General features: G+C 43.2%; 1 protein-coding gene across 2 annotated transcripts; it reads right to left on the minus strand.

Annotated features, from left to right (window-relative positions):
- Positions 1-14: 14 nt before the first annotated feature.
- On the minus strand, positions 15-22,106 carry vps53 (VPS53 subunit of GARP complex). 2 transcript variants are annotated; one of them, XM_053873158.1, is made up of 22 exons: positions 21,951-22,106; positions 21,584-21,664; positions 21,156-21,205; positions 21,003-21,069; positions 16,966-17,052; positions 16,760-16,875; positions 15,669-15,788; positions 13,881-13,959; positions 13,670-13,813; positions 13,452-13,594; positions 11,861-12,002; positions 11,317-11,415; positions 11,069-11,163; positions 9,638-9,880; positions 9,069-9,216; positions 8,456-8,538; positions 8,288-8,366; positions 8,065-8,213; positions 7,927-7,996; positions 7,730-7,867; positions 1,974-2,078; positions 15-1,472 (listed from the first exon to the last, which is right to left on the minus strand). In XM_053873158.1, the coding sequence occupies exons 1-22, from the start codon at positions 22,038-22,040 to the stop codon at positions 1,302-1,304; spliced, it is 2,499 nt and encodes an 832-aa protein (XP_053729133.1). In that variant the 5' UTR covers positions 22,041-22,106; the 3' UTR covers positions 15-1,301. The 2 variants fall into 2 exon arrangements, with proteins under 2 accessions (XP_053729133.1, XP_053729132.1); XM_053873157.1 differs by having other exon boundaries at positions 17-1,472; positions 11,317-11,418.
- Positions 22,107-27,091: the final 4,985 nt, after the last annotated feature.

The raw sequence follows: 27,091 nt of genomic DNA on the forward strand, positions 1-27,091 counted from the left end.
GCACAGGTCCAGAGGAAGGAGCGCGGTTGGGAAAGAGGAAGGTGTCCAGATCACCGAGCTTCCTCTTGAGTCAACCACTTCCCGGAGCGCGAGCACAGCTGCCGGCGGCCGCTCTCATCAACCCCCCGCCACGGAAGCTTTCCGCCCTGACGCGCGAGCCAACGAGCACCACACGCTCCGGACGGTTACTTCCGCCGCCACGAGCTCCGGACTGTTCTGAACTTTCTTCTTTTCCTGGAAGGCGATTTTTAAAAGCGACCCCGGCAGGACACGCCCCCTGAAACTTTTCCCGGGTTGTGATTGGCTGCAGCTCAGACGGCGCTCAACGTGTCATTCAAGTCCGATTTGCGACACATTTCAATTATGGAACGTGGCTGAAACAAAGTGATGACGCGCACATGAGATGAAGTAAAAAAGGGGGAACAATCGTGCACCATTTAAAAGCAACGTTCTGCTGTTTGAACCAGCCGCAAAACTTAAATGCATCCGAAGTATAAACGCTTGTGATGACAGTGTTCAGTCAATGGAGAGGCGCGTTTACGGATGGACAATTGCTGTTTCTAACGACGTGTTCCAGGTGACACGTGTGTCAAAGGATGCTGAGAAAGTGAAGACGTTCATGTCACAAAACAGCAGCAACCACTCATGCGCGCACTTCTTGTGTCACAGCTCGGTGATTTAATATGACACACAACGGTTACTTACATTTCCAATTCCATTATATTAATCTAACTTGCAAATCGTCTCATAAATAGTCGTCCTCATTGATGCCATGATTAAAACAAAACAGTCACCAAACCCACGTATCATGTTTTAAATGCCTCCACACATCCGTGTCACTATGTACAGGAAACAATCTGTGACCTAATATATCATACAGCGAAGACGGAGACAAGCGTGTGTGTGTGTGTGTGAGCGTCTTCTAAACAGCCGACGCCACATGTCGGCCGTAATAGCCGGCGGAGGAAGATGCAAATCTCTGCTTCAACTCAAAACAGCCGAGGCAAGACGTGGCCGTCCGATCCGACAAACTATACTTGGAAACCGTCAAGTGTAATTCACTTCAGGCAGCCGGGAATCATGACATGATTCCCAGCGAGGGCCACCATGAGCGGTATTTAGCCAACAGCTTCATTCTTGACTCCGTCCGAGGACACTGCGGCACCGTGCTGATGTCTGCGGCAACAGACGTCGGTCTTGTGGCTGATAATGTGAAAGGACATGAGAGAAGATGCGGCTTCACCAGAGTGAAGATATTCCTCATCATTTCAGACTGGTTTTTGGACGCGGCGAGTCTCCGCTCATAGTCTCTTCTTGATGAGCTTCTCCAGCTTGCGTATGCGGGAGGACTCCTGCTCCGGGGTGGGTGTGCTGAAGGAGAGCGAGGGGCCGCCGTCGGCCCCTGAGGGAGGAGTGGGCAATCTCTGTCTGAAGAGCTCCAGCATGCTGCTCTGCTCGCTGCGCTTCAAACCCTGCAAGCAAATTCATGAGTGTTTTCCAAAACACAGCAGCGACTCCCTCTCTCAGCTGCGACGTCACTCACTCACTCACCTGCCCGTTCACTCATCCACTCACACCAACATGCCGCTTCTCTAAGAGCAATCTTCACGCCACAGATCCGAGGACGTTGCATGACAGTGAAGCTCTCAACTCCCCCCCGTTGAGTCGCCGGCTTCTATTTGGGTCTATTTAACGTGGTGTGTGGTGCCGGGCTAAAACACCACATCCCGCTCGCAAATGATAACCTACGGCAGTTTGTGAGACCGACTTGTGTGAGCGGCCCATTAAAGGAGTTACTGCTCCGCCATTACTGCACATAACCTCCTGTAAATCCGTAATGTCTAGTTTTTACATCTTGGGATGTGCAATAGAAAGAAATGAGCTGTGGAGGGTTCGGATCAGCCATTTTCCTCCACCGGTGTGTTTTGTGAGAATCTAAGGAGAAGCCGAAAAGATCCCGCCAAGACACAGACCTTCATGTCCAGGATCTTCTGGAAGGTCTCGGGATTCCCATCAGCCAGGAGCTTGATGTAGTTATCCACGAACACCACGGGCGGTTCATGTGGGGCCATCACCACCTGTGGAAGAGCAGCAGTGTGAGCATCCACCACCTGGCTTTCCTGACCCCGGGTCTCTAAAGGATCCCACATGTGGCAGCCACGGCTCAAATGAGCCACAGGAGGGGGCTTCATCTGAGCGTCCACTGAAGAGCAGGGCGCTAAATTTAGCTGCTTTCGCCGCAGGTTCCTGCCACGCATCATTTATTCCATGCATGAGCGAGCGAGAATTAGCCTCACCGGTAATTATTTTGGGAGAATAATGAGCAAGGCGCAGACGTGACCTGCAGCTCCAGGATTAACCCAAACCAAAACTTCCCAAAGTAATAATCCCTCACATGCGGGAGTGTGTGGGATTACAGGTGTGCACAATTCCGTCTTCAGATTAGTAGCAGAAAAACAGCAGTATTTTACGGAAAAAGTGCCACTTTCTCAAATATAAACTCTACATACTGTGACAATGAAGATTCAGGTGTGAACTGTGAACAAATGCATCATTCTTTCCAACACTTTCCACAACTTATCTCCGGAGGAATGAGCTGCAGCAGGAGCCTGTGTGAGATCTCTGGCTTCTCCAACTGGATCCAGTGATTTACAAAGCAACTGTCCTGGAGTCAGGCCAACAGAAAGGCCTGCGGGGACCTTGTAAAAACGCTGGTGGGGGAGTTCAAGAATGAAAACAGGCATAAAACGGAGGAGAGGGAGGGTCCGGGCTTTCATGCCACATGTGAATGAGAACTCCTGCTTTTTCTTGACTTTCAAAGAGCACAGAGTTGAGCGGGAGAAAGGAAGTCGGTGGGTCGGGTTCGGATCAACACACGTCAACATGCAGAGCAATTGGACAACTCAACTGTGCTGGGATCAGATCCAACAACAGAAGCCTGACCTGTCCCATATTGGCTGCTGGTTCACAATGAATGAACTGTTTTGGAGTTTTTGGGCCTGAAAATCGACTAATTACCTAAATATCTCTCCCAAACATGAAGGACAGCTGTTTACCTAAAAACCACTCCAAACAATCCTCCAGGTCCCGACACAGTGCGACCAGTGAACAGGGGAGTCCCAGCAGAGCTGCCCCCAATTAACTGCATGAAAAATTATTTCCATGCTTTTTGGTCCATACCCTTTAGAGACCCACCGGCAGCTCAAGGTTCCTCCTTTATAATGTGAGTGCATCACATGTGTTCAAGTAAGTGAAATGGAAAAGTCAGGGAGAGGCCATTTTTACAGGTATATTACGTGGAAAAAAGCTGAAGACCTAACACTTTATAGCAGACGAGAACCACCATTTTTGTGTTAGCAAAACTAATTAAAATGAATTTCTTAAGGAAATTTAAGATATACGAACAATATAATGTTGTTTTTTTTCTCTCTATTTGATAAATCTGAAATACAATACATCAAGTCGTTCATAGTTCTGTTTAAGTCAGTTGGCTAGTCATCATATTATGTGCACAGGTTGACAAACATGGCGTCATGTCCGATTGTAGTGTTGTACACAGCCATTTTTAATACAAAAAATGTATGTAGACACTTGAAACCTGTATCTGAATTCCAACTGCTAAAAATGTGCTGTGTCCTTTGATGTGTCCTTTGATGTGTCAAACGGTCCCATACTTTTGGCGTCTTCGGTCGCATTTCTCCTCTTACAGTGGAATGTGTTAAGAGAGTGGTGATGTCATGACTAGTCAATTCATTAACCTGTCGGCGACGAATTGAATAATCATTTATACTCGAGTCTGTCGACCGGTCGACTTCTACAATTGTTTAGCACCATATTCTCCTTTATTGTTACTGGATGAATACACAGCGACTCATCGTGCCTTTGTTTACATTAGGAAGCCTTTTTAATCAACAACCAATCATTCTATTCAGTAGCAGCACGGTGGGATAGTGGGCAGAGCTGCAGCGTCACAGCAAGAAGGTCTGCAGTGAAATAATCGTGAATATTAGTGAAATTATCTGTCCACGCCTTAAAATAACTTCACTTGATTTATATAGTACTCAAGGATGTAAGTTAGATTTACTGACCAGAAGCGGCCATCAACAACTCAAATCTGTTGAACAGAATCTTGACCATGGGAGTCTGGAACGAGCAGAGCAATAGTGAAATATGGCTCCTTCCTCAGACTGAGCTGTGTTGGGAGCTTTCTGCTTGGTCGAGCCCTCCTCTGCTCGAGTGGGTTTTCTCGCAGTCTGAAAACACGTTAAGTGCGACTCTAACGCTTCATGGGTGTGTGAGTGGCTGTCTCAGAGTAAAAATATTTTCATCGTCAAATTTGTTTTTAACGACTTATCTGCACCACTCAGTGCTGAGAGAGGGCTACTTAAATATTTACAAATATTTGACCCTCTTGGGAGGGAAATATGTGACGCTGAAAAACGACTTTAAACCTCTGGGCCCAACATTAACTGGCGGTTTCAGAAACACTTCCTAGTCCTGAGTTGGAGCGTCTAAACAAAAGAGGGAAAACTCATTTGCATGTGGTACTTTTACTAGTAGTGGAGTAGCAGAAACCTATTCTGTCCTCCAGACTAAATAAAGCTGCTTGTCATAGGCGCCAAGAGAATTGTTGCCTTTCGAAAACTTGCTGATGAGGCTGGTCATCTGTGAGTGACTTGTCACATCTCAACACGCGCTCCAACAATGGAAGTGCTCCAGTTTTCACTATGACTGGCACTTCTCTCGGACCAGATTCAATTCCAAGTCAGAACACAACAGCGTAGTCCTCTTGAAGGAATATAAACGCACGCTTACATCTTTTCTTTGTGAAAGAAGAAGGGACGTCCTTCAGTCATGGAAGCAATTACCTGCAAAGGACCTTGATGTTCTGAATGATAGATAGACGGATGTAAAGCTGCTGCTTCTTCTAGACGACCTGCTCTTGCTTTAGATGAGACCAACAACACAAATGCACATCCTGTGCACTATACTTGCCTACTTCAACGGAGCGATTGAAGTTGATGAAGAGCTACATCAAAACCAAGTACATTGGTGGTGAGCAGCGCCCTCGCTGCCGTCTCCTGGAGGTCCAGCTAGAGTACAATCAGCATTCTGTCCTTCCATCACATCAAACACACACAGCATTGTATTTAACCACCTTAACCACCGCAACAAAACAAGGCACAGAGCGATGACTAATGGAACTACTGAGCACAAATCTCCACCAAGCAGCCCATTAACTGGTATCTTCTCTTCCAATATTACTGCTCCGCATTTCTTTTATCACTTCATTTTTACACCTATTTTAGCATTTGAAGAAAGCGGCTCCTAGCATCATTGACATCGGGGGTCTTAAACCGACACAACAGGGCCACAGTGGGTGCAGTTTCCAGCCAATCAGCTGTCTGAAGATTGTAACCAGTTGAGTGTCAGTCTAGTGTTGCCTGCTAGAGCTGACACCTGATCGGTTCACCAATGTGCGCTTGTTTGGTTAGAACAAAAACCCACACCTACTGTGGGCCCTTTGTGAATCAGTTTGAGACAAAAAAACAGAATAGAACTTGTTTCCATCCTTTACTGTTGCAACACTTTATCAGTGATGATCTGGTGAGGCTTCATGAAACAGCGGGCTCTTGTCAGAGCCCACCAGATGGCGCTCTCTGCTCTAAGAATCAAGACAATGAAACTTGAAATCACTTTAAAACTGAAAGCGCCACCTACTGAGCTCTGAAAATAAAGACACTGTTTCATGAAGCCTCACCAGCCCATCACTACGGATGGATCTTACATTTATGTTTTTACAGGCTGAACATGAATAATATGATGAGTTGACCTTTTGAGTTACAAGCTTCAATATCGGCTGCTTCTGACGTCAAATATTCCTTAATTACCTTGACAACAGACGTGAGAGTCTGAAACTTGAAACTGTTTTCAAGGATGACTTCACCTGCAGATACTTCACAGCTGTCACACACTGTCTGCCACAGTCAAGGCCGTCAGAGCCAGTCGCAGTGTGCAAACACCACCAAGACAGTTGAACCACAAAGTGCTCAGGAAGGAAAGAACTCCAGGGAGTCCACACAAAGCCAAGAGACCCGCTGGTATGCACCAAGTGTGTGAACGTTTCTTTACACTCCCAGGACAGTTCATTAGGGTGGGCCTTATTTGTGGTGGTCACATAACATTATTCTCAAAGGTCCCATTAGGTTCTTGACTTCTGCTTCCATACCCAACACACACACACACACACAGCAGACTGCTTCTCCGAGCAGACACACGGCTGCGTACAAACACTGCTTCACACCTCCAGCGAGAGGATTTCAAGCTTATATCACGCTCACGTCAACGTGTGTGTGTGTGTACTAGATCCAGTACGTGTTGGGGTGTTCAAAGGAAGCTGGCTAATGAGACGCTGTAATGAGGTTAAAGACACAATTAACTAATAAGAAGATCATTTGCCTGGCTGACTACAGGCAACTGATAAAACACCAGCTTGCCAGTCGAGCTCCAAAAAAAACACTGAAAGATAAGCAGTCTGCTGTTGGTGCCGATGAAAGAAGCTCAATCAGTGGAAGCAGCTGAAAGTCGTTTTCAAGAGAAATGTAAGCACCAACGGCAAAAAGCTGAAGGTTTGACAACACGTCAGAGTTTAGTCGTTCCATCACCCCACAATGGATCAAAGTGACGGATGCAAACAGGTAACCTGTCTGAAGTTCCCAACCATACAAGGCCACAATGTGAATCTTGGGTTGTTAAAGTGTCTGTTCCACACAGAAGTGGGCCGTTAAGAAATCCACTTGGATGATGTGTTTAACTTCAGATTGTTGAGAATCAGAAGGGCTCCTTCAGCTCATGTCAAACCTGTGCTGCGGCCTGACTGTGGGGTTCTATGGAGAGTAAACTGTTTAGAGGAACCTTCTGGACTCGCACACGACTGAGTGCTTTTTCCAAGATACAGCTGAAAATGTGGACTCTGGAGATTTGACCGCCTGAAAACCTGCGTCCTCAAATGAGGACTAACATTTCAGCTCCATGATACTTTTCTAAAAACTCACTGGTTATAAGTAGAGACACCATCTTGACGTGGCATCACAACATTACACCACTAGCAGCAGAACGAATGCCTGACGTGAATGAAAGTGCTTCAGGGAAACACGTCTTTTGCAATGAAAGACTGACTCAGAATGACTCAATTCTTCCCAAAGAAATTTAGTTCGGTCCCTTGGTTGTTCAGCGGCCATGTACTGTACACACCTGATCTCTCCGGGTCCCATTCCCTTCATCCAAAACAACATGGTGAAAACAAAAACGCTCACCAGGCAACAGTTTGGGTGTTAAGAGGCTGAAACAAAGATGAAGGTCCTTGCCCAAGCAAATGGACTTTTCATGAACATTCAATTGGTTTATAATTACAGTATAATGCTGGACAAAAATCAGTGTAATATACCCGAAAAAACAACACTATTCCCGGACCAACAGATGCTGTCTCAGCCATACGGTTTCACCATGTGTTGTGTGGCGTTGACAAAAACAACAGGTGTATTTCCCACAGTAAAAATGTCTTCACATCAGACAGAAATATTTGAAGTCAGTCACCACCGAGGGTCAGCTCATGTGAAGAAAAGATTAGAGGTGCCCAGGTAAAAGGAGATGAGGAAGACAACCAATGGGGTGGATGGAAGTAAAGGAAGGGGAAAGGCGTGTCTAAGAATGAAGGGGTCAAGCTCACCTTGAGTATCATCTCTGCTCGGGTCATCCCCTTCACTACTATCTTGGTGTAGCTGGCTGGTGCTTTCCGCAGCACCTGGGAGCCGATGGAAGGCAAATCCAGCAGGACCGTCTTGAGCGAGTGCGTGTCCAGAAGGAGCTGGCCGAAGTATTGAAATGAAGCACAGAAATTCCCCACTGTTGAGTTCACCAACTTACCTGCTCGGCCCCCACCATGCTGATAGGCTTGCAGCGGAAAAGGTGATTGATGAATTTAGGGATGAAAGCACTGAAAAGGAGAGGAAAGGTGTTGATGGTGCCTTTGGAAGAGGAATGTAGAGAAGTGAATTCACTCACTTTGTGAATTTGATGCAGAATTGGGTGAAGTATTTGCGTGTAGAGGCCAAGTTATCTCGGATAATTGGGACGTTCTGCTTGATATGCATGATGATGGACGTGACGTAGGGACTCTGGTCACCCACATGCTCCACACTCTGCCACGGCATCTGAGGGGTGGGAAACATCACGGATCAAATGAAGAATTACAGCTTAACTATTACAGTATTCATTTGCATCATACCTTGCTCATCGCCGTGAGCGCAGGATCACATGCAGCATCCAGATCTTGAACCAGCAGTTGGATACTGTTCGAAATCACACTGACAAAAGGATTTAAAAAAAAAAAAAAAGGATTAAGGAAAAGGATTGAAAAAGGAAGTGCGACTGGGGGGAAAAAAATGTCACCTACGTGCTGAATGTGTCCATTTCTCCGGTTAAATTAATTCTCTCCACCAGAACTTTATCTACTTTCTCCTTCAGTTTCTCTTCCAGCTGTAGAGACAAGATATGAAAAAAGATGTGCCACTGCCATTACTTTCAGCAGAACGGGTGGAAATAGAATGACGGCAGCGAATTTCAAAAATGGAATAATAGTTGAATATTATCAGATTCTTACAGCTTTAACAAGTGATTTTAACACACTGCTTTTTGAATTTGCCACAGATAATTTAATGTGATCAACTACGATAATTGTCAGAAATTCACAACTGCGACTGTATGAGTGCTGACAGATGTGTCCTGTAGAGAGAACGGCACTAATGAAAGACAACCAGCTCCCAACAAGTTTAACGTTTCGGGACCGTTATCATTAAAACTTCATTAAAAGTTTTGTTGCTGTGAAAAAGTTTCTGTTCATCATTAAGCAGCATCCTTGCGTGGTGAGAGAGGGAAGCAGGTGGAGGGTAATAAGTGAAAGTGAATCAGGGAACTTGGGAGAGCAGCTTGACATTGATGCTTAGATGAGTCTGTGGCACAGGGAACAGCAAAACCATCCAGGTTATCGATCATGTGACTGAGTGTACCTGTTGTGTCGTAGCCAGGCAGTACTCCGCGGTGCTCAGGATGCTACAAATAAGGCACAGCTCATCAACCGTGAATTTAGCTACTTCTGAGCCCTCCTTCTCTTTCAGTAGGCTACTGATGGTGAGTCCGCCGCTGTTACTGGTGGACCTGGGTGGAGAAGAACTGATAAGAACATCGGAGAAACAATCCCCGATATTGTAACTTCACTTTGTTGGAACAATGGATCAGATTCTGGAGGTAGCGCATACCAAGTTTATGTGTCGTTGCCTTTGTTTTCATGTGTGTTGTGTATCCGTGTGTGTGTGTGTGTACGTGCAGGTCTGGTGGGAAATTTCCAGAAACATAATGGCCTGCGTCAATGCCAAGACAAAGAAAAGAGCAAACTAAACATAAAAAAATTGAATAAAACAATCCTACTTAGGACTGCTGAGATGAAGATAACAACTATGCAGCCGAGCTTACGTGGAAGAGGAGCAATACAATTTTTACTCAACATCCATAATGAAGAAACGTAACCCTGACCATGAAAACGAATAAATGGAGGGGTAAGAGTTGAAATCTTTCTTACTTAGGGAGGTTGCCTGAAAGGATCTTCCAGGCGTACTCTCTTAGGAACTTTTGAAAAATGGTTGTGAGGGCAATCATGGGCTCGCCGGTGCTCAGCTGGGAGCACTGCACCATGCACTTCTTGTAGTAGACAAACAGGTCAGCGCAGCTGGGCAGGACGGCCCCTCCCTCCTCCGTGCCTGACTTGGGTGGGCCCTGCGCACGGAAGTCGGCCACGAACCGGTCAATGAGTTCCCCCAAGTTCCTGCCAGACGAGGAAACACACACTTTCACAGATACATGTTTTCATGGAGGCCAAGCCACTGAGTTCCTGAAGGCAACATCTGGCTGATATTGTGCTGTTCCCACTTCTGCTGCAGCTCCAGTGTTCTTTGTCTGCAGTGGTTGTTAACAGCGGGCATCTAAGGTTGTTCTAGGGAAAGGAAGCAGTGAAAGGCAGCCAAGTTCCATTGATGTAGGTGGGACGGCCCACAGAGTAGCAACAGGAGCCAAAAAGGCAGTTGGAAGTTATTGCAGTGTCTGAATGGCAGTGCAGTTGGTGGCCCATGGGATTTATGGCTACTGGATCCTATGTTTGACTCTTGACAGCGACTTTTGCAACTGCAAATAAATAAACAGTGGATATTTCATTTTTGGTTTGCATTAAAATTCATCTTCCGAGTTGAAGTGGAAGATAAGCTGTGTACATCAGCAGCGTCCTGAAACGCACTGGGTGCATAAAAGGACACTATGAAGCTGAACAAATTGACTTAACAAGAGAAGCATCACTCGCAGTCGTGGCGAGAGTAAACAGGTTCGCTGTTGGTGTGGCTCGACTGAATCTTGGATCGACGGCCAAACTAAAAACAAGCAAGCCACTGTTTCCATCCTGCTGGGAACAAGGTGATCAGAGGTTTGCCTGTTTGAGGCTTTTGGACTGCACTGAAAAGGGGTCAGCTCTGTTCCGAAACTATAGAGGAGCGTTTAATGCCCCAGAAATTTACAAGACAAGGGGCACATGTGAGCTCCAAACTCCTAAAATTGGCCTCTGTTTCTAGAGCAATCAGCTCTCACTGGGGGGAGGGGTGGCTCTGGCTTTGTCGTATGGTGGGACTCATTTAAAGGGGGACTGAAGTCAAATAAAAATAAGGAAAATGTTTAGGTAACAATGAACCCAGCAGACTTGCAGCTACAGCACTTATTCAACCACTCTGGTGATCTTAAAGCGTCTGTGGTCGAGCAGCTAATGGGAAACATTTCTGCCACACTGCAGTCAGACGCTGGTGCAGGAACGAGAGATGGAAAGACAGGCAGAGGGATAAAATGAGAGGTGGAGGATCTGATTGTTCGGCTCGCGATGGAAAAAGGTTTCACGTGCCAGCCGAACAAATAACCTGGTCTTTGTGCTTCATCTCAATCACATGTGTGGAGTAGTGGGGGGTGTGTTGCTTACTTGTCTTGAGATTCTATGTAGACGTATAGATGTGGCTCGAAGCACTTGGACACGATGCCATGGAAAGGGTTGTCTGGGGCTTTGGGTTTTCTGGGCTTTAAAGGATGGAAAAAGACTTTAAAATCACAGAGTAAAGTCATTTGTTTCTACATAAATCCCTCCATATGTTCAAAGTGGGTGACTTCAAGGATCCAGACGACCTTCATGAAATATAAAACATGAGAAGATCAGCAGGATTCATATCCAACCTTGGTCACGTCCTCATCCTTCTCCACGCCCAGATCCTCGCCAGGCTCGTCCTCCAGAAACGGGTTTGTGGGTTCCAGCGGACTGTCAGGCCTCTTCTGCTGCTGTGGCAAGAAATACAACTTTTTCTTCTCATGAAGTAGAATTGACACCTCCAATTATGAAATTCCATCTACGCAAATCCCTGATTGAATTACCGAATGTTGTAAAATGAAGACGAAAGCCACTTTGTGTAGTTTAAACGTTTTCAGCGGTAAACAACTTGACCTAGATTTATGGCTCAACTATTTTGTACTTCACACTCAATTGGATGTCGGCTAGGGAGTGAAGATGCTTAGGCTAATGAAAGATTAAAGCAGAAGAACACACGAAGTGGCACTTTGAATTCTAAATAATAGTGCATTTACATCTTTTAAAGAGTCGACAACAACCACCACTGACTGAGTGCAGCAACAAACCCATCCAACCCTATCTTCAAATGTACCTCACAGATTATTATGCCCACAATATTCTGCTAAAAATCATCTCGTGACTGAGTTTTCTCACCCCAGGAAGATCAGTCAAGGTGCATCCAGAGAACCGTTTGGCCAGCAGGCCCTCGAAGTTCGTCGTCCTCTGGATAGCAAAGAGCAGCAGCTTCACCTCAATTTCTTTAGCTCTTGTTCGCATCACTTTGGCCAGCTCAACCCTCGGGAACACAAAGGTGCACGTCTTTGACTGAGCATTACACGTATTAATACATGTTGCATGTGAACTCAGACGTTTGGATGAAAACAAAAACAACGTGGAAGGAAAGTGACCCAGAATTCTGACCTATATTGTTCGACCCCCCGTTGGACCCCACAGAATACACGAAACAAACAAGCGCCGACTGCAACCAAGTCATGTCAGTGCGAGGTCACTACCCATCTGGGGCATCTACGTCAATTGAAGGTTACACAAACTAAAAATGTCACGCCAAGTTCTTTGCGGCAAACTTTGTAGTTATGAATTTTGATTCTGTGTTATTGTGGTTTAGAAAACAAGTTCCAGGCCATCCACTTGTTTGTCATTTAAACCGTCATATTGAGAGGCGGTATAGTGCACAGTACACCATACTCACTCAAACTAATTGTGCATACATTTCAGCATATTGTTGAATTGTTTTCATATTTGTCTCATGATTAACATTTCCCAATGCTAAAGTGTATTATTATTATTTCAATATATACATTTACTCGGACATTTGTACTGCTTATATTTGATCTATTTCCATAGTAAAATTGCAGGTCTTTATAATATAGCTATGTCACGTGGTCATAATGCAAATATGTGGGATCACCAGTGTTGCAGTTGAGAGCACCTAACCTGAAACCAAAACAGGAGCATACAGAGATCAAGTCCAAGGCAAAGATTTTGAGGGCCCCAGACCGAGTCAAGATCAAACTATTGATGGAGACGAGGACCAGACCAAGCCAAAGCACAAGAACGAGATCAAACTGAATACAGAACAAACTGCGAGTTAGTTCCAATGAAAGCATTTCAGTTGTTGATTTATTATTATTATAAAAATGTCTTTTGCAGTAAGACACAAATGTATATGTGTATACGACTCACAGACCAATGCTTCTGTATTCAGCTTGGTCCTAGATTCTAGAATCTTGTCCTTGTTGTTGAGCATGTTGTAGGACATGAGCTGAACAAGAGCATCGATCTTGGTCTCAACCCTCATTGGTTCTGGTTTTGACGCAGTCAGAGGCCCTGAAAATCTTGGCCTCAATCTCTATATGTTCTGGTCTCAACTACAACACTAGTGAACCCACTGTTTCTCAGAAACTATTTTAAAAACACATCATTTCTCAGAAACTTTTGCTTCTTCTAATATTTGTTCCCATATTATAGCATTTATTCCTCCAGAGTATTTTCCATTTTAAGTAACTGAATTAATAAAAGCCACGACACGATCAGTTGTCCTATATTTTACAGTAATATGTAAAAACAAAACCACACTCCTTACTTAGCTGTCTTTGCAAATATAAAGGTCACCTAAAAAGCTCTTCAGTAAATTCGGTAACAGATTTGTTTCTGACTCTAAATATCAAAATTATTCCCATCAAATTTGCTTTTTGGAAATTCAAATCAATTGTCTGTGCTCTACCTGGTAATGTTGCAGAACTCCACTGCAATGCGCTCCGTCATGCACCACTCTGCAGGAAACATCCGCCCGTACTTCTCTTCATAGTCTATGAGTTGCCGTTTGATCCAAGCATAGCGACGGTCAATTTTGTCCAACCAGGCAACCTTGTTGTCAGGAACATATCATCATTTTCACTTTCAAAATATTGACTCGATCCAAAATACAACAGGAGGACTCACATCTTGATTCTCTTGGAATAGCACCAGATACTCAGAGAGATGCTGCCTCAGAAACTTTTTGATAATCTCTTGCTTGATACGGGGGTCCAGGACGTTGGCCACCAAACAGGCATCTCTCAGCACATTACTCGGCCCACCAGGTCTCTGCATGGAAGGAGGAGATCATGTTGACGATGCAGGAGCAAATACATTTTAAAAAGTAGATTCTCACCTTGGTGCCCTGTGAAGGGAACGCTTCTTCAAAATCAGCCAGGATTTGAGTTCCTAATTCACTTTGAGCTGCCTTTACCCTAGACAGCGCGAAAATAAAACAGGAAAATGTGTTGATGTGATCAAATAGGTGAGAAAAAATAAATGTATTTATAGCCACAAAACACAGGATCCAAACACCTTCCTAGTGTTTTTTAAAAAGTTTTAATCAGAGGCAAAAATAAACAACCTTGGAGGTATGTCTGACAGATTAAAATAGATTTATAAGCAAGTCTCTATGCAGGTAAACTGGAAGCAGGTCAAGCAAAGCTAAAGGGGATAAGATAAGACGGGAACTTGTTTGCAAAATAAATTCAGTTTGTTACTATGAGAGATCAGATGAGCGCCTTGGTTTGAAGAAGGTGAGGTTAACCCAGGACGGCACCTAGAGCGATGACAATCACCCAGAATAAACGTGGAGAGAGGAGTGCATCGCAGATGGATGCCAAGCGAGTTGGCAGACTTCATTGCAAGTGCTATCTGCTCGTCAAACATGTAGCTATCCACCTATTTCTGGACTGAAATCACAGAGTTGCCAGAGTCAGTCATGTCATTGACAGAGAGATGCTAATTTTAGTCCGTCGAGTCTAAACTTTAGTCTCAAAGTGACTCATCTCAGACGGAGAGCAAACCATCGGGAGGACACAGACTGATTTAGTGCATCCACACTCCTCCTGGGGACTGAGTAGATCCCTCAAAAAACAGTCTGTGACAGATGAAAGACATTGGGACTTGGTGATGGACTATTTAAAAAAAAAAAAAAATCAATCGTGAGTTCCTGTCCTGGTGGCGGCGGCAGAGCATCGCAGCTTTGTGTGGCTGAAAAATGAACTGTAGTCACCTGCGACAAAAACAATCCAAATAGACCAAAGCATGATGTTTTTGCAGATGCTTTTGCAAAAAGGATCAATATGCAATCTACAAATGGTATGCAACCATTTATAAAAGTTTCTGCTTCCAACCCCCAACGGGGAACCGAAGCAATCAGCACCCTCTATTACAGTCTCAGTTAAAACTAATTGTTTGCATCCAGCTGCTCAGCATTTACATCTTGCTTCGCCCCCTCCACCACTTTCCCTCCTGGTGCAGAGTCACTTCTTCCGTGCAGCTGTCATTTGGTATGAATGCTGCCTGCCACACCTCAGTTAAACCAGAACAGAAGGTCAGCCTCTCCTGTTTGATGGGATCACGGCCACTTGTAAAATTGATCAATGGCCCTCCACCTGAATCTGTTGTTGATGGAAAGTATTCGTCAACGTGGAACATGTAATCCATGTGATCTGTGTGAAACGCTGCCTGGCATTGTGTACGCATCAGATGATATTGAGAAAGTTGAGTTCGGCCCAAAACAAGCAAACAGTATTAAGTTGCAAGTTTCACGTTCGGTCTAATGGCAGTGTCACATGCAACGACACGGTCCTGAATGTGTGCTCGCATTTTCCACAGAGATGAGCCGAGCACGGTCGCAAACACACCCCGTCGAAAGACTCACAATGGAAGAAGTATTGGCGTAGACGCTTCTATTCAATGACCTTCCTTCCTGCGTGCAGCTGAGGCGTTTACTTTTGCTAGAAACTATGTGAGAATATGTGCACAAACAGGATACAATATGATTTTTGGAAATTTCCTGCTGTGGAATAATTCAGTAGAACGGCAACAAATCAGTTTGAAACTGGCTAAAAATCATTATCTGCTTCCTGAAATGACAAGAACGCCTTATCACGAGTGTTGCGTGGGCATATGGACTCACCTCTCTGAAAGCTGTCTTATCTGGGGTATTCCCATGTACTTGTGGAAGTGCTCCAGCACATTGACCACCCCCTGCAGAAGATTCGCCACCTCACCATACTGCCTCTTTCGGGTCATAGCCCTGAAAAAAGAATTAAGAATAAATACACTTGGGTCAGTCTTTAATATGCATAAATATAAGGTAAGTAAATACACGCATTGAACCACAAATGTGTTAAAAATACATTGTAAACAAACACCAATACTTGAATTTATTGACTGTTATTTGTCTCTTCAGTTAAACAGTTATACCATATTTTTTTCTTAGACATGGTGAACAAAATATTTTACATTACTGTTTAGTGCTTCTCAACCATTCAACTTTAGTAGTTGGTACTTACGCAACATCCATTTAAAATTGTTTTGAATCATTATTTTCATCATCAAGTCTCATCTACAACATTATTATGGACAATGTCATGAATACTTTTACGTGTATGACACTTACAAAGTTTTTTTTTAAAGTTATATAAGGTGCAAACTCAGTCCAGTGAGACTGTCTCCTAAATATTAGTAGAGATCACTCATCTATACAGTACTGGGCCATTAAGTATTGTGATATTTGAATGCAGTGATGTTTTCTTACATGACTACTATACTTGATCCCCTGCACTGTTTTTGCATGTGGAAAAATGTCATGTGAACAGTGTTGCCACAATAACTTTGAAAAACCAATCTGACTACTGATTACTCCCTCAAAAAAACTAAGGCAACTTTTGAATAATAAAAATTCATAACATGTGTCTTATGAATGTGCAAACACCAAAGAGCTTTTATCACATGCTGGATTCTTAAAATGCACTGCTAATGAAATACTGTTAATGCCTTATAAACTCATGTTAAATGAACAGTTGGCTGCAATCCACAAAGTATCTTAAATGTATATAGACATTTTAGCATCTTTGCTTCACGCATATCTAATTTTAACAAGTTCTGTTCTGTGTTCTCAGATAACATGTTTTTAACTGACATAGTTGGATGTTAATTCCAGACCAAATACACTCACCATTGAGCGACAGTATTGACATCTACTCCGACATGAGCAGTACTCACTCTAGAGAGTCCACTCCTCCAGCTAACATGTGCAGGTGGTTCAGCGTGGTGATGGACGTGGTGAGGTGCCGCTTCGCATGGTCCAACTGTTTGATATCCCTGGTGATCTCCTTGACCTTTGTTCATGTTTAAAGAAGACAAATACGATACTAGGTCAAATAGTGAATTCTAAGTAGCTCATTGAACGATAGTGACATTTCTCTCACCATTTGTTCCGACTTCTCCGCCTTGTCCTTTATGTCTTTAATTTTTCCAAAAAGCTGCTGGATGGCGACCTGGGCTTCTTCCAATGCCTGAGTGAACCAAGCACACGTGCACTCAACAACCAAACAATACAATGCAACAAACAAACAAAAATATTACGCCATGCAGTCATTGAAATAATCTTCCGGCTGCTGACGAACAATGACAAAACACAAATGAATTAAATAACTGCACCAACATAGATATGCTTGTTTCAATTGGGCCGCGCCTCCGGTAAATGTCAGAGCGCATAAAAACAATTACCGCAGTGATGCACGGTAATAACTTCATTAATCTCTCAGCCATACAGTCCAAATTAGGGGAGCAATACAACGTAAATGTTAATGGCTTCACAGCAGAAAGGTCCCTGGTTCCAACTGCCTTTTAACGTCCTGGGATTGCTGTTGTATTTGACGCCTCAAAATTAAATCTTCTGCAGGGGGAATGATGGTGCATTTTACAACCGTGCAGCAGATTTATGATCTAAAACTGGAGCTCTGTGCGAGTGATGCTTCAATATGAAGTTGCATGAAGACAGGGGTTGCTGACTCTGTCGAGAGGGTTCCTATAGGGGATCTTTATCAAATCCAGTGCACCCAGAGAGGCCAGACTCAACCACGTCAATCTGGCTTCCTCCTAATTATTTCCTGCATTGAGCTGCGAGGAAAGCAAAGCCACCACTGCCGAGCAGGCGCCTCCTAGCCCAAGATCTTATCTGCTTTCTTACGCCAGCGTATCCCTAGAAAAGCAAGAAGAGGCACATGATCCACCGCCAACATGGTTTTCTTAAGAAGAGGGATCCTCTAGAGACCTATTTAACTCTCTGTACGTAAATAAATTTGCTCTGTAAGAAAATGTCATTTTAAATTCATGCCAGGCAACATAAAACCGATCAAGCTAAAAGTGTTGTTTCAAGATACTGATGTGGCTCTGGCACATTGTTCCTGTGACAGGATGACAGACTAAACACAACAGCGAGAGAAAAGCTGTCGTACACTTAACAAGACATCTCTCAAAGTTAAAAAAAAACCTGAAACCAAACAACGTAATGCAACTGCTAATGCTCAAGAGTTCAGTTAGAAATAGAAAAAAAACTACCTTGCGTGAAGCTCTTCAACTTTTGGAGCCTTTGTTGCTAAATGTGGTTCACAAAAACAATAATATTCAAAGGATTTGAATATATTTTGACTTAATAAATAGGCTCCGCCGGAAAAAAAAGTCAAAATTAATTGGGTACAAAGTGTACACTGTGACCCAGATTTGAAAAAAACACATAAATGCAGCAAGCGGAATGTTCTAAATCCTACAAAGAGCTAATGAGGCGATAAAAAGAATGAAAGAAACAGATCAGGAAAAGACAAAACTCTTTGAAGATAAAAGCCAGGAATCTAAAACAGGCTGGGATCTGATTATTCTGCTGACATCTGCATTAAGTGTTCGAATTAGGCTAATTCCACAGGAGGACTCCCACCAATAATTTCAATTAACGCTCCTCTGATCCACGGTTGTACACTTGAAGAGAAGAGGTGTGTCCATGCTGTGGAGCTCTGCCTGCGTGCGTGCACAAAACGCAGTCACATAATGTTTGTGGCAGACCGAACAACAACAAAAGCACAAAGAGAATCCACATTTCAAGACACATATACTGAATCTCAGACCCTTTTGTGATATTTCAGTGTGTTTGAAGGACGGAAACTGGATTGGAAACATTGGGGAGACAAAGCACAACCAGCTGAGATTAATGGGATTAGTGGTTGAATGTGTGTAAGCAAGCACCCTTGCACACACAATGGCGAATAATCATTGTAAAAAAAAAAAACATTTTAAAACCCATTTCCATTTACTCAGCTTAACAGGATTGCAGCTCGACTACAGCCTGCATCTCACTCATGTCAGACTACCTCTCCTGCAACTCAATTTTAAGTTAAGATCGTCTTGCTTTTGCCAGTGATAATCCTCTATATCCACTTTCTTCATCACTCTCTGACTCTTCAACTATACAACAATTCTTGTGCGTCCAGAACCTCATTACTGCCCTCCCACTTAACCTCCCACCTGGGAGCAGCGCTTCTGTTTCTCAACTTTACTCACAGAGCAGTTAGCTGCATCAACACTCCCACAAAGGTCGACGCATCCTCAACTCTTAGTGCTGGTGCGGTGTTGTTGCATGTGGCTATGTGAGTAACCAGGAGAAACTGGTGGAGCAGGAGAGACACTCACTGGAGGCACCAAGCTATTCATCCCTACAATCTGCAGACGCCACCACCAAATTGTACTCAAACTACAAGTGATATGAAGCTTTCGTTTGACTTGTGATTTTGATGTGTCAACATCGGACTAGTGAACAGATGCAAAGAGCAAAGGAAGCTGTGAATGTGAAACCAGGTCTGCATCCTGCATTTTAATACAGAAAACAACACTCCTGTCTGCTGAAGAGCTCTTTCAGCATCTGAATCACAAACAGATGATTATTGTTCACGCCTTCATCTCAGAATTCAACTAGGCCAACAGGTTTCTGCCATGGCAAGACGATAAGACAGCCATTTGCATTATTGTAACCATTAGTTTATCCCCCAAGGCCCGTACCTCTCTCAGGTTAAAGCTATGGCCCACTCTGTTTCTTCTATGTCTGCAACGAATTCATAACACGTAATGAATCCGACCTTTAATTCCAATTCCGCCTCTATGTTTAATAAATAAATGGTACCTCGACCTCCAACTGAAAAGCACCTTGAGAGGAGCGTCTAAAATCTTAAACATAGCCGCATCCTCTCCGTTCTCAGAACACGTCAGGCTTAAGCCCAGGTCCTGCCCGCCGCTGGGAAGGGTGGGAAAAGGAAGTCACATATAAATCCCTGCTGATGTCGTATTGATCTAGTTCCAAATCAAAACTGGGGACCACAGATCCCAATAGGAAGCAGGGCAGAAATAGATAGTTAAGTGCTCGGTGTACCTTTAAGAATTGAAGCCTCTGAAATGAGACATGGCTCATGAACACAGCAGTATTTTCTTAGCTATGAGGAGGCCATACGAATGTGTATTTGTTTCTTCATTTTGACTTACAACATGAAGCAGGAAATGACTGCAGTACAAAGCTCATTAGCATTTACAACAGCAGCACTGTGTACATTAATCTGAACGCCATGTGGGCGAGAGAAATGATTACATGTTAAAAACCATTCATAATTCATTACCAGAGCAACGTTGGCTTTGGTTCCTTCACCGGCCAAATCCCTTTGCGATAATTGATTCATTGGAAAATGCTTCCTTCAAATCGCACAAATCAATGCAGACTGTGCAGATTGAAAATGGATGTACTCGATTTTTATGCTGCTCATCTGTCTTCATCACACCCCTTTCTCGTTCCCACGCTTTTCCCTCTGGAAATGCGAGACTGAGGTTTTGGAAAAAACAAACTAAATTATTGTGCACAAGTCAAAAATGTGCCTGGTCTACTCAACTTTCAAGTGTTTCCACAAGTGAACAGTAGCTAAGTGGGAAAGACAGGACCACACCGCCAGACGCTTGACACCAACACACACCTACTGTCAGAACTCACGTCGAGAGACACTCAGAACCGCAAGTAGCAAGAGGCTGGATTTAATCAGCCGCAGTTTTTTTCCCTGGTTTTCTAGCAAGAAGGGCAAAAAAATAAAAAAAATCAAAGCCTGAGCTCAATAAAATACACAGGAATACTTTTCCTCAGGCGAGGTTTCCGTAAAAGGGGGCACTCTGCGAGGACCCATCTGAGTCATTCTGTCCTTTTCCATGAATATAGCACAACGAGAGGAGAGAGCGGATGAGGTTCGCTGACATGTTTTTCTGGACTGTGTTCAAGCTGCACTTTTCTTTTCTTTCTTTCCAGGAAAGAGACAAGGCCGTAAACATAAATAACAAGACAAGGTTTATATTTAGAAAAACCTTGCAACAATGATGCAAGGCAGGCAACGTCAGATGAACGACCAGATAATGGTGTGGAAAAGAAGGCACTTGATCTCACCTGTCTGCCATCTTGGCCCACGTTGGTCTGTCCTCTCACCACTGTTCTGATGTCGTCATCCAGGCGCCTTGAAAATGAGAATTAAAAAAAAAAACAAAACACCTGTGTCACAATGTGTCCAGCTGTTCAATGTATCACTGACTTCCAACTAACCTTATTTTTAGACGAATCTTGTTCACCACATCATCAATATTTGCTAAAGACTGAGAAAAAATAAAAATAAAATCAGATGACTTGCTGACCGATGATGAAAAAGTTGCAGCGACACCTAATGGTGATATTAAGTACACACAGACATGCATGGTAAAAAAAGGGTTGCAAAATATTTAATATTCATGTTGCTAAATATTAAATATTTAGGTCGCAAAACATATGTATAGACTTGTCCAAATCGAACTTTGGCTTACTTTTAGATACCTCCTTTTTGTACAAGGGTATATTGCTATTTAGCTTAATTTAATTTTCATATTTCTATTTTTCATGTTTCCATGTTTGTCACTTGACCACACCAAGTTTGTACATTTCCACCTAGGAATACACTGCAAGTCATAACGAAGGGAAGAGAAAACTTCAGAGTGTACCTGCTCTGTGGGGAACAAGGTGTTGATGTATTCCACTGCATTAAAGTCAGCTCTGTCCAGCGGGTCCTGACTGGGAAAAACCTAAAAGACAATGGGGTTAAACCAAACTAAAGATCGTTTCACGTCAAAAGACAGCATGTTATCATGAAACTGTGAACACACAGTAACCATGCAGCTGTCATTCTTCACTTCGGTTCGCAGGGAATTCAGTGGCACAATAAAAAAAGTGGCGTTAAATAAAGGTAATAATGAAATATTATGACATGAAAACCGAACCGTTTATTCACTACAAGGACAGTGCTGAATACGGATAGCTGTGCAGGCTAGCTAGCAGACTAGCATCGGTCGGAAAGGCGCATTCATTCACCTGCTCTATTGCTTGCTGCACCTCTGGGGTCAGCTGCATTATAGCCTCTAAATCCTCGGCAAACTCGAACTCCTCATCCTCCATCATCATCAATAAAACGCCGAAGATCTGTCCAACATTCCACTTCCTGGTGAGCAGGCTCGGCAGACAGCCGGTCACGTGACAGGTGGTGCGTTCACGACAGTGGGAAAACATCGGATGCCAGTGGAATATCTTGAAATATTCAGTTACGATTTAACCACTGCAGTTAATTTTAATCCCTAATCTATTTAATAACAAAGAGTCTACTCTTTTTTTTTTTTTATAAAAATCGACAATAAAATATTTACAAAGGAGAGTTTGTCTCAGACTGTCGGGCTGTTCAGTTGTTTTCACTTCAACACAAGACTGAATACATGTTCATGAAGAAGTAAGATGCCAGAACACCAAACCCCTAGACATAATCGGAGGCTTGTGAAGTATTGCATTTTAGCAGTTTGCCAGTGGTTAGTGGAGGAGACTGGAATTAAACCATGTGGAAAACAGTTATTTGTGGGACTAACTGGCTGTCTTTTCTATTTCTGTTTAGTTATTAATTTCGATTTTTTTTTATTTATTAATCCTGCATCAATGAAATACACCCTGCAGCTCTCTGAACTTGTATGGCCAGCAAACAAAAATTAGAACAGCATGCCAACCATCTGTTCGTGCCTAGTTCTGGTGGAAACGTGGCAATGCATCTTTATTATACTGTAGTGCCCAACAGGTGAGAATAACAGAGCTCAAAGACAGGGCTTCAAGAACAACGAGCCATTTTTTAAACAACAACAAATACAGAAAGATTTGTTTTTCCTTTTGTATTTTGTTGCCCGACGTGTCAGTCAAATGTTGGCAGCTTGAGGCGATCAGAGAAAGCGAATTCAATTCTCTGTAGGAAATAAAATCATCAAGCTAGTGATTCAAGTCAGTGGTATCATGGTGAGACTGAACCATCCAAACAAAAGAGCAGGCATATTGGATGGGATGTTACACGCTATTTTGATATTACGCTGCAGAGTCATGGAGAAATCTCTCCCTTAAGAACTTAAATAAATATTTCAGCGCAATTTACAACACCACTGGGAGCCAAAGATCTCACAGATCAGCCCTTCAAGACTGATGTTTGTACTCAAGTCTCTCAAAGCTGCCCCTGATCCTCTGACAGCTGAGACCTCTTTCACAACCTGCGCCCAGAGGCGAGCCCCCGGGCAGCACCCGGAATCTTGACAGGGCTCCGAGACAAAATTCTATTTATTTATCGCATTTTTTTGAAGTTCTAAGATTAGCTCTGAAAGCAGTGCGATATTTTAAGTTGCAAGGTTGGTGGTCATACGAACAGGATAACTGGATAAGGATGATTGATCGGTCTAGTAATTCATTGGATAAGACAGTTTAGCAGATATTAACCATGTACTTTAATGAGTATCTGTCATTCAGAATATAATAACACCAAAACTATGCTTCTTGTTTGCCAGCTGTGTCGGTCATCTGACCATAAAACCACAAACAATGTTTTGACTTCACCATCTGCGCAGACAATTCTGATGTTTTCAAGACATGCTTTTTCACTCACTTTGAACAGAAAGATGTTTACTAAGAATTGCAAGGAAGAAAGTGACAAACAAATACAGATCCATCAGCAGTGCGGCTTCAGGTTCAATGCTGGCACAACTAAAAACACAGGTGGAGCTGTAAACTGTGTTCAGAAAGCTCTTACATCAGGCGTGCCTCTGCACCGACCGACAAAACAAGAACATGCCATACATGCTCTTAACCTCCTGTGTGGCTGTGCGCTTTCTTTCTCCACTCCTCTCTTCAGAGAGAAATCCTGTGAAAGCCATTCAGCATCGATGCAAAAAGGGACGACAAAGGCGTCATATCTTTTGCAAGAACACACTCACTAAGAAAAAATATATATGTTTACCATATGTCAACCATTAGGCCAGTGTTTTGCACCTCTGTTGAGCCTGTAGAAAATCCCTTTTAATTTGAGAAAAGTTGTTGCTAAGGACACTCGGCTATTTTGGCATGTTATTTGCAGAAAATGCATCTGTATAAAAATGTCTCCAGGAAGTGTGGGCAGTATGGCGAAAATATATTGTGATTTATTGATTTAAAAATTTCCATTTATTTTAAACTGTTTCAATTTTATCACTTTATATCATATTTGATTTTGAGACTAACTTGCAAGTTTCTGGTTAGTGTTCATGTTAAAGGAAAACAAAAATTTAGACCAAAGAACTTCATTCTAGGTTGGGTAATTTCCAGACAAATCTTTCACAGTCTTTGCTTCATAATTCATAACTATTCTTTCTTTCTTCACATTTTAGGGCAAATATGTTTGATTCTGCATTTGATTTTGAGCCAACTTTTAAACCGAGGAGCAAACTTTAACACTTTACAAGTCTCAGTAAAGTCACATTAGTCGTTTGCTCCTCACGTTGGTAGATCATCAACACGTTTTAAATGTTCATGATTTAATGTCATCTTGTCCCCCACCTCTCACTCCGGACAAATGGGGTGGAACTGGATCATTCCCACGACTCACCTGACAGTTTCTCTCACGGCACACTAATGTTGAAAACCTCTGTATTAGGTGACATGGACGCCATGTTCAAAACATCTATTACTAATAAAGTACATTTTTTATGACAGAAATTGTATTTAAAATACATCAATATTTTTTAATCAAAATATACAGTATATATTTCATTATTTCTGTACTGCATATTATTATAGTTATTATAGTATAGTCTCATTTTTATTATCCTCTTTTTCCCCCTCAGCAAATAGTCACGAAACATAAAGAATATTAAAATAATTTTGCTAAAATTGTGTCAGCAGATTTCAAACACCATTAAGATTATTTAGGAATATCTTGGTCATTAGCCGGCGGCAGTAAAGTCGACAACATGTGTTAACCTGTCCCTTCCAATTTTAGAAATCGTGACCCCAAACTCATACAATGTGTCGGTTAGAATTAGGCACGGATTTAAACGTCAGGATTAGCAACAAGGAAAGCCTTAAAGAGCACATCAGTCACAAGACTTTCAGCCGCAGTTGGAGCTCGATTTGTCCCGAAGCAGATTAAAAGAAAAACTGACACAAGAATCTGGAACGACGGCTGATTTGAAAGTCTATATTAAGTCTTCCACACATGTTAAAGGCTTTGTTCATGTCCCAGTCGCAGGTTACGTTAAAGCGATGGCAGATAATTACAGAAATTGCGGCTGATGCCATGGCTGAGATTAACAGCTCCATTATTTTTAGACCCGAATTGAAGGACTAAATCGCAGCAGAACTGAACCACGGTCACCTAGAGCAGCGTCTGTATTCAGTCACGTGTGCCAACCTGTGGCGCCTGGGCCACGCTTGGCTTTTCAATGATCCTTTATCACGAGGTGATGTTAACTGACTGCTGTAGGGGACGCTTTCTTAATCCTGAGTGATGCACGCAGCACACACAAGCGCGTCTTAATTTTACGCTTACAGAGCAACTAAATGCTTAATCCGCCAATTTGCCGGTTCAAAAAGACGACGTGGCGATAAGCTGTATCATTTCAAGGTATGGCTTGGTCACTTATGAAAAATGTCATTTTATTTAAAATCCATTACTAACTGCCAATGTTAAAAAGTGACAGCACCGGGGATCATTATTATTTATTTACTTATTTTTTTGGAGGGGGCCTAAGTTCCAAGTGAAAAACATTATCATCGTTTTCATCCAAGTTTTTTTTTTTTCCCTATTTAAAACCAACCCCGTCAATGACACTGTCTGTGAAAGACGCAGCCAGTTGACAGCAGATATTTCTTTATTATTTGGGATGATTTATGAAGAAATGAAAATGCAGGGACTGTATTTACATAAATGTATATAAAATAAGTAATAATGGTTACTATTTCCATTCACTGAAAACACTTCAACACATGTACAAAACAACTTTTCTGATTAGTAATGAATAATAATAATGAATAATAATACAAGACCTCCCCCTGGAACTGCAACCTTATCGTGGTGGGGGAATTTGTGTACCTTGAATGATCCTAGGAGCTATGTTGTCGGGGGCGTTATGCCCCTGGTAGGGTCTCCCATGGCAAACAGTGACGGATCAGACTAAGAGAAGTTCAGAAGCCCTGATGAAAATAACAACAACAAGGACCATGATGTCGCCCGGCATGGTGCTGCCGGGGGCCCACCCTGGAGCCAGGCCTGGGGTTAGGGCTCGAATGCGAGCGCCTGGCGGTCTGCCCATGGGGCCCCGCCGGGCCTAGCCCGAAAGAACAACATGGGCCGTCCCTCCTGCAGACCCACCACCCGCAGAGGGAGTCATAGGGGTCGGGTGCAAAGAGAACTAGGTGGCAGTCGAGGGGGGGTTTGTGCGGATCGGGAAGTTTGGGCTTCCTTGCTCCGAATGCTGCCTCCGCGACCCGACCCCGGATAAGCGGCGGAAGAAGGTGAAGGTGGAGGTGAATAATACAAGACTTAGAAAAGGGCCAACATCATGTGTCCAGATGTGCCGTCATCTCACCAAGGTCTGCATCAAGTCATGTGACGGATTCACTGGCGACAGCTTTCAGCTCATAAACCACTTGAATAAACATTCTCAAACATGTTGGCTCACTTTTCCAGATTTGGATTCTCCTTCAAAGACCATTTCTTTTCACCAGATCGTCTCTTCCTCCCAGTTATCCGGCCTTTCCTCCTCACTTCTCACATCCTTTTCTCATGCCATTAATATGAGATATAGCTGTACATGCCTGGTGCTTTCATGTTATCAAGGCGGCTCATGAAAAATTGAAAGACTGTGAGGAGGAGAGGATAGTAAAAGACAATGCATCACATGTGAAGAAAGACAGGAGGAGAGGGGGAGAGGGGGAATGATGAAATGAAACGGCAGGGCCTGGCAGTGATCATTTATTTCAGTCCTTCATCTGCTTTCAATGTGATTCGGTTGCATAATAATAACAGGATCCAATGTTTTAGTTGATATTGAGACGTAGCCATCCATGTAGGTCACTATAAACAACATGCAATGCTCCATATACTTGTACGGGTGCTGCTTATATCCTGCCGTATTTCTTCTGCAGCGTCTGCTTTAATGACTTTTCATCTCCAACGGCAG

Source organism: Synchiropus splendidus, chromosome 8 (assembly GCF_027744825.2).
Source record: "Synchiropus splendidus isolate RoL2022-P1 chromosome 8, RoL_Sspl_1.0, whole genome shotgun sequence".
Classification (NCBI taxonomy): Eukaryota; Metazoa; Chordata; class Actinopteri; order Syngnathiformes; family Callionymidae; genus Synchiropus; species Synchiropus splendidus.